We start from the raw sequence: 18,887 nt of genomic DNA, 5'->3' as shown, positions 1-18,887 counted from the left end.
AAAATATCGACATGTTAGAATATTAACATATCTTCCATGGTGGCCCAGCAGTGACTTACCTAATCCTGGCACCTCCAGCGGCATCTTCCAGGTCCCAGTGGTCAGGTAAGTATTTATCCACTACCCCTAACCCTACCTAGTGCCTTACCTTAACATCAACAGCAGCCTAACCCTAACCTCTCCCCCCCCCAGGCAGCCTTACCCCCCCCCCCCCCCACCCACACACACACACACACGCGCGCGCAGCCTAACCCTAATGTCGACATTCAGTCAATGTCAACATTTCAACTGTCAACGTTCTGATAATGTCGACACTTGACTGTTGATATTTAAACATTGTCGCCATCATAACTGTTGACATTGTGATATTGGCATGATGTACTGTATGTCGACCTTTTGACTACATCCTGTGACAGTGAGGATGTCTGCTATACTGAAGCAGTGACTAAACCACTAACAACCTGAACACAAGTGTCTCTTCCTATCCCCTATAGGAGGGTAAATATGTATAGGGGTACTGAAAATGTGCACGCCCAGACTCCCCAGCAGCTAGCTTTCTGCAGTTGCCTTGTAACCTAGTTTTTTTGTGTCACCCCTAATGTTATGCTGACTAGTGCACTACTGACATGACCCCAGCGTTGTCTATATGCAGAGTAGAAATAGCACATCAGATGAATTATTAAACAGGGCTGTGGTCGCATCAGCTTGCATTGGTAGGGTTGCAGTTGTTTTTATTTTGCTGCTGCAGAAGGCTAGACCCTAATGTGATTTTATTTATATGACATCATTTATATGAGCTTCTGTTGTTTTTTTTTTTTTAAATGTATATATATTTTCTTGGCTGAAGCTAAATCCTGCTGGCTTATCAGTTCATTGCATTGTGTACAAGCATAAATTGCAGATAAGAGTGAATATTCTCCAGCACAGATGCTGCTGTTACCATGGAGACGTGGGAGCCAATAAGCTGCCGTTGCTCAGGACTGTACTATGATGCTGAGACAAGATGGTGAATTTTACCTCTGCCTCTCATTCATTTCTTGCAGCTGAACCAAAATACGCATACAGGGTCTAGAGCATCTTGTCAATGAAGCTTTTCTAGCAGCTCCATAAGACCAAAAGCAAGCCCCTCTTTCTTTCATCTTTTGATGTTTATTTTGCCTTGATTATTTGTGAATGATTACACTGGCTTTTTTTCAAAATTATTTTTGCTTTCCATAACAAGTCCCCAAAGAGGGTTGATAGCAGGCAGCCCTTGAAGATGGTTACATCACAGGCTGACTGGTGTATGTCTCTCCACTGAGGATAAGGCTGTAGATCTCTGCACTCTTATTGCCTAAAGAGCCCTTAGCTTTATAACTAACACGTCTGAAGCTGACCGCCCTGACAGCCTAGAATATGGCATGCAGAAGGTGTTATTTGTAAGTATTGCTGTGTTTTTCTATCTCTGCCTCCATTAAATAGATGCAAGTGACAGATCCAGTTTCATTCATGTATTCCAGGGTAAACAAATGGACATACAGTAGTGAAACAATTTCAGTCGACGGACAAACAAATCACCTAGCTGTGCATGCTAATTGTGGGAATATATTGCATTTACGGATACAGGATAGGTGATTTTGCAATGGGAGAGAATTGGAAAGTGTTTACATGCGAGCAGTTTGGGCTTGGTTTGTTTGTTCAGATGAAGAAAATGCTTTGTCATAATAAGCTAGAATATCCTCCGGCTATTTCCGTTATATGGTGCGATAGGTTGAAGTGTGGGAAAAAAATAATGTATTGAGAGCCCATTATATGATTGTATTATTGTACCTAATTACAAGATCCATTCATTAGTAGTCAGACATGTAATGAAAACATTGGTTAGACCATTAGTACATTCCAAATATTGTGAGCTTCTAGTTTCATGTTCCTCTACTGCATACATTGAGTCTATTCATGTATTTTAGGGTATTATTATATGTACAGTACATTTATTTTAGGGGATTATTGCATGTACGGTACATTTATTTTAGGGGGTTATTACGTGTACAGTACATTTCTTAGGGGTTATTATGTGTACAGTACATTTATTTAAAGGGATTTATATATGTACCATACATTTAGTTTAAGCAATTATTGTATGAAGAGTACCTTGCTTCTAAAAGAAATGCTGTTTTTTATACGAAGCTGTTAATATCTGATCAGCAGCAAAAGTATTATCTAATAAACGCCATCTCAGCAGAGAAAATCTATACTGTAACTGAATCATGTGCATCTGGGATGTGTGTACTTGCATAGATGTGATACAATGTTGATGTTAGGCATTGCATTAGTAAATGGTAATATTCATTTCTATGATGTATTTTCAGCCATTTTGAAGCACAACAGTTACTTTTATGAGACACTAAGTAAACGCTAACCCTTTTTATTGGCTCTGCGCTGAATTTAGCTGTTTAAAATTGGGCCATTCATCAAATATTCATTTAGTACTTACCAGTAAATAATCACACAGAAAGCCTTCAGTTTTAAATGATCAGATGAGAGCTGTTACCTGGATACATTCACCAACAGTTTAAGTGTTTTCTTGCAAATTTATACTTTTGAAATATTATTTCTAAATATGAAGCTAGTCCTGCATGTTTACAAATACTGCATTTATAGTAGTTATTACACATAATTACTCACCCAGACATATCTATCTGAAAATGTACAAAGTGGCCAATATTCACCCCATTAGCATAAACACAGAGGGACACAGCACTGTTAGAGGTCACTTTAGCTTGCAGCCATTTTTAATCATAGTCTTGCACTTTCTTATTAATCCTTCTGTGTAAGGATTAGAGCACAGATAAATTCCCAGCAGGCATCAGACCACCAGCAAATGTTTCAGTCAGCAAACTTCATTTCACAGTATTACTTCTCTGGGGTTTACAAACCCAACAAGATCTTATAATAGATCTATTTCATTTCATGAAACATTTTTATCCGCTTTTGTGAATATGAATGTGTGTATCTCTGCTAATAGAAAGTGCACAGTAAATTAGTATCTGTAATTGTGTTTTCCAGTGACACTTTCATAGAAAAAGTTGTGTTTCTTTGTAGATGCCTCAGAGTAGGACATGGGACAGAAATGATGCATGTAGGGAGTTTAGGAATGCTAGTGGTAATATATTTACATTTGTACATATCAGCATATACAAAGGCGAGATTAATAAGTTTAGCTGAAACGTCATAAAGGTTCTGGGCACTGGTATGTTTAGAACCATAGCTTACACATAGCTAGAACTTGGCATCTGGCTCCGAGAGGCTTTTTCCCAAGACAAGCACCGATTCTACAGATTGCTATTTTTATGTAGTTTATTTGTCTTCTCATTTGTTTTGCAATTTGAATACAAGGATTGTAATTGTGAATTGCGCCATGTAACCTGTCGATGACTTCAAACTTCTATGATATAATCACCTTACACAGTGTTGTTTGTGGATGATGAACTCTGCTGGTTACTGGGAATCTTTTTAAATTCTAACATTTACCCTCCATCACCATCCATTTCTCCAGCCATAGTCTAAGCATTTTCTTCTGCATTTTCAAGCCAATTAGGACTAACATAGGACTCTTATTTAGCAAATTCTTACTCCATGTGCCCACAAAAAAAGTATTCTTGTGCATATATGCAGATTTGGTACTTGCGTCTTGTTACACTTGCTGAGGCAGGATGGGCAAGGGAAGGATTGTGCAAACACAGTCTGAGTACAGTAAGTGCATGTGGAAGTATCATTTGTGGGGGCCTGAGAATTGCTGCAAATACACATTGATGATGATGGTGATGACAGTCGCAAGTACAGCTTCTGATTGGATCATTGTAAATGTACTTGTGTAGTTAATATGTGCTTTCTTTATTGATTGTGCCTAGATTATAGTTTTTGTGGGTGCACTTTAAAAGTACAGATGCGTCCTCGTACACGGGATGTAGTTATGTGACCAGTGGTCAGGAGACCGCCGGTCACATTACCTCTTCCCTCATCCCTCCCACTCACAATCCCAACAGTCGGCATGCCGACCAGCAGGGACTATTCCCAATCGTGGGTGTCCACGACACCCATAGAGTGGGACTAGAACCTGTGGCGAATTGATCCGAACGCCGGCTTCCTGATACATGCCCCTCATACACTATTGCAGCAGTCGTGCCAATCAGCCCTTCTTGAGAATTTTTTTTTTGGCTCAAATGTGTGTCTTAGTCGTGCAAATTAAGCAATCATATGTGACGAGACTGCACTGATTTAATTTAATATGCAACACTTATACATCTGTGTGTGAACTACTTTAAGCAGTATATTTACTAAAGTTTATAAAACAGTGGTGGGGTTGCCCGTAACAAGATCCGATTATGAACATCACTTTTCAGACTGCAACAAAGAACTAAACTTTGGTTGCTCTGGGCAACATCACCACTTTTCATTTTTAGAAGCTATCCCTTAATCTGTATGCAAAGTGCTACGGAGCTGGGTTCGATGCTTTTTTTTTCACACTAAGATCTGTTGCGCTTCATGGGGGTCATTCCGAGTAGTTCGCTCGCAAGCCGTTTTTAGCAGCTTTGCACACGCTAAGCCTACGCCTACTGGGAGTGAATCTTAGCATAGTAAAATTGCGAACGAAAGATTCGCAATATTGCGATAAGACATCTCTGTGCAGTTTCTGAGTAGCTCCAGACTTACTCGGCATCTGCGATCAGTTCAGTGCTTGTCGTTCCTGGTTTGACGTCACAAACACACCCAGCGTTCGCCCAGACACTCCTCCGTTTCTCCAGCCACTCCCGCGTTTTTCCCAGAAACGGTAGCGTTTTTTCCCACACGCCCATAAAACGGCCTGTTTCCGCCCAGAAACACCCACTTCCTGTCAATCACATTACGATCGCCTGAACGAAGAAAAAGCCGTGAGTAAAATTCCTAACTTCATAGCAAATTTACTTGGCGCAGTCGCAGTGCGAACATTGCGCATGCGCATTAAGCGGAAAATCGCTGCGATGCAATGAAATTTACCGAGCGAACAACTCGGAATGACCCCCATATTTAAAACAAATTCCTGTACGGTTAAAGTAATGGCCCTGCGTCTGTGGCACAAGTGACTGGTGTTTTCCTCTTGCACTGCATGTCGTATTGAGGCTTGATGTATGTATTTTTTTGTTACTTTCATTAGTACGTAAGAAGAGATATTATACCTGCGTTATTACTGAGAGGTTTGTTGTTATTAAAACCATACTTAATAATTAATGTATTTTTCGCTAATAAAATAAATGAATATAAACACTTTTCTGTGCTTATGACCTGGTTATGTGAAGTGTATCTTGGTGTGTGTACTCCTGATGTAAACCTGGAACATGTGTGGCTGGTGCCAAGCTGGATGTATCAGTTGCATATCAGCTGCATATGCAGCTTTTTAGAGCTGAAATATTTTACTGCATGTGCATCCAACTGAGCATCAGCCTCACTTCCATGATCAAACATATACAATTATTTCTGTTTTATAAATGGATTTTAGTGCAGCCAATGATTTCCATATGTTTCAAGGGATACACATATCAAATGCATACAACTTCATGCAATATACTGTATTACACAGTAAGCCTTCACTTGTGGCAGCATTATCTTTATATACTGTATGTTTCTCCTGATCATTGTTCTGTTGTTGTTGCCTGGTTTGTTCCATGAAGTAGGTGATATCTGTAGTAACACAGCAGTATATCAGTACTTGTGTAGAAGGTGAGATGAAATAGCTGCACAAAGAAACCTTAAGCTGGCCCAGGAGAAAATCTGGAGCTCCCCTATAGAGCTCCCTAATGCAAAGCAAGAAAAAGTGGGGGTGATTTCTCCTATTGGCGCTGGTCCTGAATCCGTGACCACACCCCTTTTATTCTGGGGGTGAGTGTGGCAATACATGATGTGAGTGTCTGAATAGACGGGTGGTCAATGTAAAACAATGTACAGATTTATTGTACAATACTGACACAGACTTACACATTTAAAACCACATAAAATCAAAACAGTTGGTATGGGCCAGATGGAAAGCCAAAAAATGGAATTAGTCCTATTGATGTTAGAATCGGAGCCGCAGGTGTAATTGGTGCAAGGTACTCCCGGGAAATAACCTGCATCTGGCTCCGAGAGGCTTTTTTCCAAAAGTAGAGCTCCCAAGAGGTCCAAGCGTCCTCAACTGGTCAATAGCACTGAGTCATCCAGTGCTGTGGACCAGTTGAGGATGCTTGGACCTTGATTTTGTTGATTTTATGTGGTTTTAAATGTGTAAGTCTGTGTCAGTATTGTGCAATAAATCTGTACATTTTTTTACGTTAAACCACACGTCTATTCAGACACTCACATCATTTATTGCCACACTTACCCCCAGAATAAAAGGGGTGGGGTCACAGATTCAGGACCAGCGCCAATAGGAGAAATCACCCCCACTTTTTCTTGCTTTGCATTAGGGAGCTTTATAGGGGAGCTCCAGATTTTCTCCTGGGCCAGCTTAAGGTTTCCTTGCGCAGCTATTTCATCTCACCTTCTACACAAGTACTGATATACTGCTGTGTTACTACAGATATAACCTACTTCATGGAACAAACCAGGCAACAACAACAATTTGAAGCCCATCACATTTTTATAGATAGCAAAACCTCATATCAAAGATCAAGCGAGGTGGTGAAAGGATGATGATTTTGGGTTGTTTTGCACCCACAGGATGTGTCCCCTTGAACTAGAGATGAGCGCCTGAAATTTTTCGGGTTTTGTGTTTTGGTTTTGGGTTCGGTTCCGCGGCCGTGTTTTGGGTTCGACCGCGTTTTGGCAAAACCTCACCGAATTTTTTTTGTCGGATTCGGGTGTGTTTTGGATTCGGGTGTTTTTTTCAAAAAACCCTAAAAAACAGCTTAAATCATAGAATTTGGGGGTAATTTTGATCCCAAAGTATTATTAACCTCAAAAAACATAATTTACACTCATTTTCAGCCTATTCTGAACACATCACACCTCACAATATTATTTTTAGTCCTAAAATTTGCACCGAGGTCGCTGTGTGAGTAAGATAAGCGACCCTAGTGGCCGACACAAACACCGGGCCCATCTAGGAGTGGCACTGCAGTGTCACGCAGGATGTCCCTTCCAAAAAACCCTCCCCAAACAGCACATGACGCAAAGAAAAAAAGAGGCGCAATGAGGTAGCTGACTGTGTGAGAAAGATAAGCGACCCTAGTGGCCGACACAAACACCGGGCCCATCTAGGAGTGGCACTGCAGTGTCACGCAGGATGTCCCTTCCAAAAAACCCTCCCCAAACAGCACATGACGCAAAGAAAAAAAGAGGCGCAATGAGGTAGCTGTGTGAGAAAGATAAGCGACCCTAGTGGCCGACACAAACACCGGGCCCATCTAGGAGTGGCACTGCAGTGTCACGCAGGATGTCCCTTCCAAAAAACCCTCCCCAAACAGCACATGACGCAATAATACAATTATGGATGGACGGACTGCCTGCCGACTGCCGACACAGAGGTAGCCACAGCCGTGAACTACCGCACTGTACACTGGTTGATAAAGAGATAGTAGTATACTCGTAACAACTAGTATGACACTATGACGACGGTATAAAGAAAGAAAAAAAAATACCACAGTTAGGTGGTATATATTATAATAATAATACAATTATGGATGGACGGACTGCCTGCCGACTGCCGACACAGAGGTAGCCACAGCCGTGAACTACCGCACTGTACACTGGTTGATAAAGAGATAGTAGTATACTCGTAACAACTAGTATGACACTATGACGACGGTATAAAGAATGAAAAAAAAACCACGGTTAGGTGGTATATATTATAATAATAATACAATTATGGATGGACGGACTGCCTGCCGACTGCCGACACAGAGGTAGCCACAGCCGTGAACTACCGCACTGTACACTGGTTGATAAAGAGATAGTAGTATACTCGTAACAACTAGTATGACACTATGACGGTATAAAGAATGAAAAAAAAACCACGGTTAGGTGGTATATATTATAATAATAATACAATTATGGATGGACGGACTGCCTGCCGACTGCCGACACAGAGGTAGCCACAGCCGTGAACTACCGCACTGTACACTGGTTGATAAAGAGATAGTAGTATACTCGTAACAACTAGTATGACACTATGACGACGGTATAAAGAAAGAAAAAAAAATACCACAGTTAGGTGGTATATATTATAATAATAATACAATTATGGATGGACGGACTGCCTGCCGACTGCCGACACAGAGGTAGCCACAGCCGTGAACTACCGCACTGTACACTGGTTGATAAAGAGATAGTAGTATACTCGTAACAACTAGTATGACACTATGACGGTATAAAGAATGAAAAAAAAACCACGGTTAGGTGGTATATATTATAATAATAATACAATTATGGATGGACGGACTGCCTGCCGACTGCCGACACAGAGGTAGCCACAGCCGTGAACTACCGCACTGTACACTGGTTGATAAAGAGATAGTAGTATACTCGTAACAACTAGTATGACACTATGACGACGGTATAAAGAAAGAAAAAAAAATACCACAGTTAGGTGGTATATATTATAATAATAATACAATTATGGATGGACGGACTGCCTGCCGACTGCCGACACAGAGGTAGCCACAGCCGTGAACTACCGCACTGTACACTGGTTGATAAAGAGATAGTAGTATACTCGTAACAACTAGTATGACACTATGACGACGGTATAAAGAATGAAAAAAAAACCACGGTTAGGTGGTATATATTATAATAATAATACAATTATGGATGGACGGACTGCCTGCCGACTGCCGACACAGAGGTAGCCACAGCCGTGAACTACCGCACTGTACACTGGTTGATAAAGAGATAGTAGTATACTCGTAACAACTAGTATGACACTATGACGGTATAAAGAATGAAAAAAAAAACACGGTTAGGTGGTATATATTATAATAATAATACAATTATGGATGGACGGACTGCCTGCCGACTGCCGACACAGAGGTAGCCACAGCCGTGAACTACCGCACTGTACACTGGTTGATAAAGAGATAGTAGTATACTCGTAACAACTAGTATGACACTATGACGACGGTATAAAGAAAGAAAAAAAAATACCACGGTTAGGTGGTATATATTGTAATACAATTATGGATGGACGGACTGCCTGCCGAGTTCCGACTGCCGACACAGAGGTAGCCACAGCCGTGAACTACCGCACTGTACTGTGTCTGCTGCTAATATAGACTGGTTGATAAAGAGATAGTATACAATACATACAACAATATACTACTATACTGGTGGTCAGGCACTGGTCACCACTAGTCACACTGGCAGTGGCACTCCTGCAGCAAAAGTGTGCACTGTTTAATTTTAAATTAATATAATATTATGTACTCCTGGGGGCTCCTGCTATAACAACCTGCAGTGCTCCCCAGTCTCCCCCACAATTATTATAAGCTTTGCCTTTTATACATTGATGTGCAGCACACTGGGCTGAGCTGAGTGCACACAGACTGAGTCACACTGTGTGACTGGCTGCTGCTGTGTATCGTTTTTTTTCAGGCAGAGAACGGATATAGCAGAGAACGGATATATTATATTAAAATAAATAAAAGTTAACTAACAACAACTGCACTGGTCACTGTGGTAAACTCTGTCTGACTCTGCACAATCTCTCTCTCTCTTCTAATCTCATTTCTAATGGAGAGGACGCCAGCCACGTCCTCTCCCTATCAATCTCAATGCACGTGTGAAAATGGCGGCGACGCGCGGCTCCTTATATAGAATCCGAGTCTCGCGAGAATCCGACAGCGTCATGATGACGTTCGGGCGCGCTCGGGTTAACCGAGCAAGGCGGGAGGATCCGAGTCTGCTCGGACCCGTAAAAAAAACATGAAGTTCGTGCGGGTTCGGTTTCAGAGAAACCGAACCCGCTCATCTCTACCTTGAACCCCTGTTTATATCAAAACATTCTACAGTGAATGTTAGGCCATCTGTCCGACACAACAGTGGAGCCAGAATTGGATCATGAAACACGACAATAATCCTAAACACAGGAAATCTAAACAGTGGAAGAAGAAAGGAATCAAGGATGTGAAATCGAACAAAAAGAATTTTCTCCACTAATGGAGAAAAGTAGAGGCGCTGATATGAAAATATTTATAAATAGATATACAATACAGCATATATATAATTTTTGATTTTTGATTTATTAAAACAAAGAAACAATTGATCATTTATATTAGTACCGGCCGGCAAGTATAATCAAAGATGTTCCATTATTTATGCAATCCTAAAAATAAACAATTTAAAAACAGATCAATTACTGTATCTAAAAATCAATAGCAGAGCTATAGTGCAAAATGTCCTTTAGAGTACACACGTATCTGGATATTAATGGTATATTTAACTCATGTGTGAGCCCAATTTTATAAGCGTGGTCACTTTTCCCGTCCACTGGTAGCAATTCCTTTTTATGTGGACATATCAGGAAATCAGATAAATATAAACTGCTTGATGACCAGAATATATTTTTTGACTTGTCCCGTAGAAGTCACTATGAGTAATCTTCTTAATCACCGCAGCAGGGAGGGAACAAAGCACTATTTATCCATGGAAATGGAGATAATTGTTTGATAATAAAGGAGCTTATAGGCAGCAGTTCCACACAGACGAGGTGTTTATAATATAGTGCTCACCTCGTTATTATATGCTCAACAATGCCCCGCTCCCGGGCACAGCTGCCGGCGCCGCTTCGGGCGCTCGTTTCTCCTGCAGCCGTCCCGTACTTTCTTTTTAAGGATGTGAAATGTCCATGTCAAAGTTTAAACCCCAACCCCATATGCAGTGGTTAAACTTAAGAGAGTTGTGCATAAATTAATGCCCTCAAAACATAAATGACCTTAAGCAGTGTCCTAATGAACAGTGGCCAAAATTATTCAAATACGAAGTAAAAGACTGATAGCTCATTAATAAATTGATTACTTGAAAGTTATTGCTGTTACAGGTGCTTTAAGCCAATCACGGTGGTTACATACTTTTTTTTAACAAGTCCTCTTCATGTAATCTTGAAGTAATTATAACAAAGTAAAATCTGTTACGTGGTCTTTGACATGTGATTATTAGATATATAGTTTAGACTTGATTGATCGTTAATTACTTCCTGATATTTTAAAGCACAAATGTCAGTGTTTCATGATTGTACTGCACGATAATTTTAGACCTCCAAGCCATCCTCTTTCGGAGGAGCAATGTCCATTTTAGATCCAAATCAGTCTGGGCTTCTTTCATGCTAATTGTTCCTTTCTATAGGATGAGTGTTTGCTTGGATGAACTCCTCTATTGGCTCCTAACAGTATCTGTTTGGCAGCAAAATTTCTAGTAGTACCCACCTGGTATATTATAATATGCTTCATAGCTTTATGGTTTCTATGGTGCTATATTGGAAGAGGTGTTTTATGATCATTTGATTCAGTTGTCTGCCAAGATGCATGCATGTATCTTTGAACATGAAGAAGATCCAATGCTGATACTTAAACCATTCATCATTTATGACCCATTGTCCTCTGTATGGTTCTTGATCCTGTACATTAGGCAAGTCCTTACATTGACCTTGAGTATATTTGTACATATTAAACAGGCCTTTAAGGAAAGGTTTATTAATGAGGTTCACCTCTTTACCTTCTTTGATGTCCTCTTACAGGGAGGTGCAGGAAGGTGTAATTTATTGTCACGGTATATTCTCTAAATTATTTATACAGTGGCAATAAAACTGTATGTTTATATCAATCCATTTCTCACCTCTTGTTATACATCAAAAAATGTTAGTTGTCTTTGCAGCCACTGCCTGGCACATACCGTCATATCCTCCCAACTTTTCTTCTGGTGGAGTCGGGACAAATGCACGCATACAAGAGAGTTTAGTTATGTGTTTGGATCCATGACCAGTGCTTTCCTTCCCTGTGTATAAGGAGCACTACTGTGTGTCGTAATGTGAATTAGGTAACCAACTATTTGGTGCATTATGAATCAGGGGCAGTATGTGTGGTATAATGTGAACAAGATTGTGATACTGTGTGGCGTAGTTTGAATTGGGGATAGTGTTGTGTGTCCACGCCCCTTTCATGTGAGACCATGCCCCTTTGGTGTGCACTGTCCCTTTATTACATGTGGGAAGGAGGTTGCAAATTTATTGTTTGCAGGGGGGGCACCGGACACCCTAGCGCCGGCCCTGTGTGGTGCACAGAGAAACAAGTTGCAGAGACACAAACTTTTTTTTTTCATAAGAGAAATCGATTTTTAATTTATTTATTCATCTTCATTTTATGACTTATCATCAATATTTTTTAGTGCCTGTTGCAGTGGTTCCCAAACGTTCTTGAATCACGGCACCCTGGAGTATCAGCATTTTTTTGCACCCCTAGGATAAAAAAAATTTATTGATAAATTTGGGAAAAAAATATTAAAGTATTAAGTAAATTAAATATTAAGTAAATTGTACCTACCTGCCATTCTTAGGTTAAGATACTGTATGTGGTGGTATACAGTTGTGCTTTTGATTGTCCACATGTTTTATGACTGGCAGCCACTAGCAATGGTTTCACCTGTCACTTTGTCCATAAATAATATGGGGGCAGATGTATTGACGTGGAGAAAGCATAAGGAAGTGATAAACCAGTAATAAGTGCAAGGTGATAAACGCACCAGCCAGTCAGCTCCTAACTGTCAATTTGCATATTAGAGCTGATTGGCTGGTGCGTTTATCACCTTGCACTTATCACTGGTTTATCACTTCCTTATGCCATCCCCAGGTTCATACATCAGCCCCTTGATTTGGTCCTGGACCACCAACCCAAGACACACAGTTTGAGAACCACTGGCCTATGGTGTTTTAAAATATTGATTTGATTAGTGCCGTTATATATATATTATTGGTTCAGAAGTATTTAAAAAAAACCACCTGAGTTTTAATATACTTGCTTTGTATTCCCCATAAATTATTCATTTATACAGTATACTGTGAGTGAAAATAATATTCTAAATATAACCTACCATACACAGTATCTTTGTACACCATTGTTTTTTGGTAGTGAAGGAATAAACACCTAAGACATATGTGCTTCTATTATTTGATTAAATTAAATTAATTGATTCACTAACCCATTGGCTGATATTTTCTATACATTGATTTTTCATTATCATATGAGTAAGAGATTAGATCTTCACTTTATTGGAATAATTCTGATACTATATGGGAATAATTCTGACCACAACTACAGCCCACAACATTTTTTATTAGGAATCCTACATTGTTGGTCTAACTAATTTCTTCTGCTATTTTTAATGAAAATATATACCAAAACCCATTTCCCAAGCACTCTCCAGGCCAGTCTTAAGTATCCCTGAACATATGAGTAAAGCAAAAAAGAAAAGAAAGACCAGCACAGCAGTATTTGTTTTTTTGTTCTAAAAACAGTAAAGTTTTGTTTAAAACAGAAAAAAATAACTGGAAATGTGTTATTGCTAGTTAATATATATTAATCATACCTCACAACATTGCAGATGGTTAAGTCGGGACTCCTGCATGCAACGAAAAAGGTGTGTGTGTGGCCTCTGCAAAAAGGGTGTGTGGCCCCACGGGAATGCCGTGATTACGAGCAACACCTCTCGTTTTCATCACTGTGGGAGCATGCCCAGTGCTCTCAGGGCTGCTGGCCATGCCCCTTCTTTCCCATGATTAGACGCTGTGTGCAAACGCACAGTATCTGTTCACCGCTGCTTTGTTAATCGGAGCAGCAAATGATAGGGAGCCTCCCAACTTCCCGCCTACTGCAGGACACTGCGGTGGGACAGCAGGACAGTGTCTGAAAACCGGGACTGTCCTGTGAAAATCAGAACAGTTGGGAGGTATGCATTAATATATATTTATATTTTATGAATTAGTCCAAGTCAGACAGTGGTTAAAAAATAAAGGCGTAAGAGTCAAAGGTTTAGAGTACCTACTTTGACCTGCTTATTACTAGAGTAGTATAAATTATAGATTTTTGCCTCAATGTGTCAATAAAATATTGCAGAGGTTGTTGATAGATAAGCAGCTATACCGCAATACTATACTGGAATAGTAATGGTTAATTAACTTCTTTGCAAGGCCAGTCTCTGCCAATATGCACAAAACATGAGCGTACTAGAAAATAAACGTATGCTTGCAAGTTACCAGACATATTAGGAAACCAGCACAGTTAAGTAAATGGTGTGTGTTCTGTGATATCTGTAAATCTGTGCAAATTAGCGCAACTGGTTTTTTAAAGCAATGTGCTATATAAATGTTATTCAAACATGGGAAAAAATATGTAAGAATTAGCTTTAGCGAATTTCTCTAGACAACTGCACAACACCAACAACTCTATGGGAGGCAGATGGTAAATAAAAATAAAAAAATCAGAAAAAATTCCTGCAGTCTACCCTGGTTACACTGCAAACCACACCCACTTTTTACACCACTAAGAATGCTCCAGTACAGGGGTCAAGAAAACAGGAAGAAAACACATTAATGTTATTAAGTATTGTGATTGCGTAGTTTAAAAAACGTTCTATAAGATTTTTCTTCTTTGTTCATTCTGCTCTTGCTTTATAAATTGTGATCAACGTTTATTGTATCTATAAATCCATTTCTATACCTGGTACACTTTACATATATATATTTTGAGGTCTTTTGAATTGTATTATATGGTATAATATATTACGGTGACAGTTGGTAAGCGTATACTGTGCTGTAATATAAACATTATAATTTATAGTATACAGTACCTGGATGATGTAATACTTTCTTCATTTCCTGATTGTTAGCAATAATCATTAAAATTCCAAATCAGCATATGCTGCTAATGCTGACACTATGGTACTTTTGTAAACTCTGCTCATTATCATTTGTAATACACAATCCTGTTATATTTTCATTTATTTTCTTTAATGAGATATCTCTGGCAGTATAAATTGCTACCAGTGATGCATAGCTATGTATTGCCTGCTATGGTGATATTCTTTTAATAGGATCATTTCTGTACAAAACCAAAATTGAATATTAATAGAATTTCTCTGTGTAGTCCTAGTAAGGTATTAATCTGGGTGCACTCCAAGGTGACCCAGGACCAATGCAGTGTCATTCTATTAGTATAGGTTGCTCATCACTCCCTGCACTCGCACCGCACAGCTACCGTACATTTACTGCACCAGTCTTATATTTTCTTTATAATTAGATGCAACTGATGCTGTATTGCTCTTTTCCAAGGTGTAAAGGCTCATACACACTGGGCGATTTTGAGCTGAAAGCAGCTTACTTTTGGTGTGTTGAGCTGCTGATACGCCCTCCCGCTTCATCGCTGGCGGCCGGCGTTCATCTACTGGTATTACCAGTAGATGAACGGCGGGGTGAGCGGCTTTCCATAGCGTCCTGCTATGGAAAGCCGCTCACCCCTGCTGACATCGCTGGGCAGGGGGGAAAAGCGCTCAATGTGTATGCACTGAGCGCTTTTCAGCCCAGCGATGTCAGCGATCATCGCTGTGCATACACGCTGGGCAAAAACGCCCAGTGTGTATGGACCTTAAGTTATACCTTAAACAAAAGCAAGAGATGTACAAATGATACCAATGAGGAAGAGGGAGCATGTGGTGGCAGTTTAGTCATTTACTTGTTTGAAATAAATCCGCCTTAGGTCTGTGAATACATAGGGGGTCATTCGACCCGATCGCTCGCTACAGTTTGTCGCAGCGCAGCGATTGGGTTGGAACTGCGCATGTGCCGGTGCCGCAGTGTGCCAGCGCATGGCATTCGTCGGTGCCCAGCGATCGCCTCTGAGACAGGGTCGGTCGCTGGGCGGGAGGGGGCTGAACGGCGGCGTTGGGGGGGCGTGGTGCGGCGGCTGCGGCCAGCGGCAGCGAGACACAACTCCCGGGCCAGCCGCAGGAGCTGCGCTGGCCGGGAGTTACTCCACATATACAAAGGCATCGCCTCTGTGCGATGCTCTTGTATTTGTGCAGGGATGCCGCCACTGACAGCGGGGTGGACTAGCCCTGTGCTGGGCGTCCCCCCGCATCTCTGAGTTTACGATCGTAGCTGTGCTAAATTTAGCACAGCTACGATCAACTCGGAATGACCCCCATAGTTCTGCTTGCAATTTAACAATAATTAAATATAGGGGGTAATACAGATCTGATCGCAGCAGCAAATTTGTTAGCAGTTGGGCAAAACCATGTGCACTGTAAGGGGGGGGGGCAGATATAACATTTGCAGAGAGAGTTAGATTTGGGTGGGGTGTGTTCAATCTGAAATCTAAATTGCAGTGTAAAAATAAAGCAGCCAGTATTTACCATGCACAGAAACAAAATAACCCACCCAAATCTAACTCTCTCTGCACATGTTATATCTGCCACACTTACAGTGCACATGGGCCCTCATTCAGAGTTGATCGCACATAGCAACGTTTTGCTGCTCGTGCGATCAACTAGACGCCGCCTATGGGGGAGTGTATTGTAGCATAGCAGGGCTGTGGTCGCTTGTGCAGCCCTGCTATGCTAAAAAAGTTTCCTGCAAAACAAGACCAGGGTCAGACTTACTTACCCTGTGCGACGGATCCAGCGATGAAGGTCCCGGGATTGACATCAGACATCCGTCCTCCAGACGCCTGGACACGCCTGCGTTCAGATCTCCACACCCCGGTAAATGGTGTGTATTCGCCCCGGAACGCCTCCCCGCTGTCAATCTTCTTGCGATCGTGCTAGCGATCACTTTGTTCTCTCTTCTGGTCGTTGCCCGGCGACGGCTGTCGCTGGGCAACGACACGCGTGCACATTTGGGCATATCTCCTATTTTTCTGTCATTGTATCCTGCGTGTTTTCACAGTGTACATGTTTTGCAGCCGAGAGCATACAGCTACAGGCGATGCTGAGTCGTAAGCAGCTCAGTCACATCTCCACCTGTAGTCAAAGCAGAGTAACTGGGTGATAGCTAAAAGGGAGTTTGTGCGTAATCTAACCTCAATGGGGGCATGACAAAAATGAACCCTAGTGTATGCGTGTATGGATGTGTCCTCATACATCTTGCCTCAATACGCCACGTAGCAGTAGATGACTGAGCTGACAGGTCCCGTACAACTCCATTAACGTTGGGTGTCTTTTTTTGCAGAAAATGCATCTTATTCACATCGAATAAGATGCACAAGCAGACTCTGTTGATATGTGGCATGCCTATATTCTCTGTGAGTCTGCAGCTGTATCTGCATAAAAAATGGTACGTTACAGTGTTTTCTAGGAAAACATTGTAATGTACCATTTCGGATGCAGATACAGCCGTGGTCGCATACAGAATATAGTCATGCTGTATATCATTTTAATCAGCAGAGTCTGCTTGTGCGTCTTATTCTAATTGTTTTGTGAATAAGACGCTTTTTAATGGAAAAGTCACATGAAAAGGCGCTTTGCGATACAGATACTAGAAGGGCTGTTTAACGTGCCTGGAGGCTAGATGTTTTTGGATACATCTGTACATGTGGCAGGGAATACAGATTGTAAGCACCACGGTGGCAGAGACTTTATAGCAAAATATAGACTGATTAGCAAAATAGTCTCTGTAAAGCTCTGCGGAATATGTGTGTGCTATATAAATAACTGTTAATAAACAATAATGTTTATGTCACTATTGTGTGGGGTACACAGTAGCGTAGAGTAGCCCATTGTTGCCGGATTAAGAGAGATGTGTGACTGAATACACAGCATGCCAATTATACAGCAGGAAAGTAAATGTTATACATCAGTTCATTTCCACCTAGAACTTGTCTCCTGATTGGCGCACACCAAATCTACTGTTACTTTTGCACTGCTCGAATGTTGTCTGGATGTTGTCTCAGTGTCTCTAATTTTCATAGAATGTTACAGACAGGGCGAGAAGACTCCATAAAAATGAAATTACTAAAAAGGAATGTAGCAGCAAATTACTTACATGACATATTCATAGTTTGTTTCAAAAATATTTTCTCTGTGTTTAAAATTGGAATTGTAAGAGCCTCTAACCATAAACTCCAGCTTGCTGTTATCAAATAAACACGATGGATAACATTCACAAATATATATTGTAACTGAACGTTTCAGGGCCTTTACAAAACTGAAACAATTTCAGATAAAGCATGATACTGTAGAAACACGTAGGCCTATTTCATTACTAGTCATATAGTGGAATTCCTGTGTTTTATGGACTGGCACAGGGCGTACTTGCCTAGCTCCCAGAATGTCTAGGTGACCCCCAGATTTCAGGGGATTCTTCCAACATCCCAGCAGATTAGACAACCCTCCCGCATCCCATCCACATCTGCAGGGAATCACATCATGGTGGCCCCAGAGAGCTGCATCATTTTGCATCTGGGGCTAGGATGGCATGCTTCTCTGTGCCACTGCTGTTGCCTACTAGATCTCCCACAACATGGTCTTCCGACGAAGAGTACCACAAGGTCAGCAGATATGACATAGAGTACGACTGTTTCAAAGGGTCTGTTTATCAGTTATCGCTAAAAGACCCCATTAAATATTATTCCAGAGGAAAAACATCAACTCTTTAAATGTGAGGTACAGCTCAGACAGCGCTTCTGAAAACCAGCGGTCACGGTTCTTTCATGTGTCCCTATCTTTCCTAATAGTCTTTCAAGGATGCCAAAGACTTCCCTGTGTCCTCTGATAATTGAGCCCCAGCTTGGAATGGGCGTATACAGTAGGATAGTGACCAGCATGCAATGCAACCATAAGCAGATGAGGAGAGACCGGTGTGACTTATGTACATCATCACCTATATTGATCAGTCACTAGCAGGAGAGTGATTTTTAGTT

The 18,887-nt window shown here is 41.0% G+C and overlaps 1 protein-coding gene across 2 annotated transcripts in view; it reads left to right on the top strand.

The window, feature by feature from the left end:
- Positions 1-1,029: 1,029 nt before the first annotated feature.
- IQSEC1 (IQ motif and Sec7 domain ArfGEF 1) overlaps positions 1,030-18,887 on the top strand; it is a 578,820-nt gene continuing 560,962 nt past the window's right edge. For both annotated transcript variants that reach the window (XM_063940599.1, XM_063940595.1), the window contains exon 1: positions 1,030-1,418. In XM_063940599.1, the coding sequence (XP_063796669.1) occupies positions 1,396-1,418 (23 nt within the window). In that variant the 5' untranslated portion in view covers positions 1,030-1,395. The remainder of the gene's footprint in view (positions 1,419-18,887) is intronic.

The sequence above is a fragment of the Pseudophryne corroboree genome, chromosome 9, assembly GCF_028390025.1.
Source record: "Pseudophryne corroboree isolate aPseCor3 chromosome 9, aPseCor3.hap2, whole genome shotgun sequence".
NCBI classification, from domain to species: domain Eukaryota; kingdom Metazoa; phylum Chordata; class Amphibia; order Anura; family Myobatrachidae; genus Pseudophryne; species Pseudophryne corroboree.
This window is presented reverse-complemented; position numbering and strand designations above follow the sequence as displayed.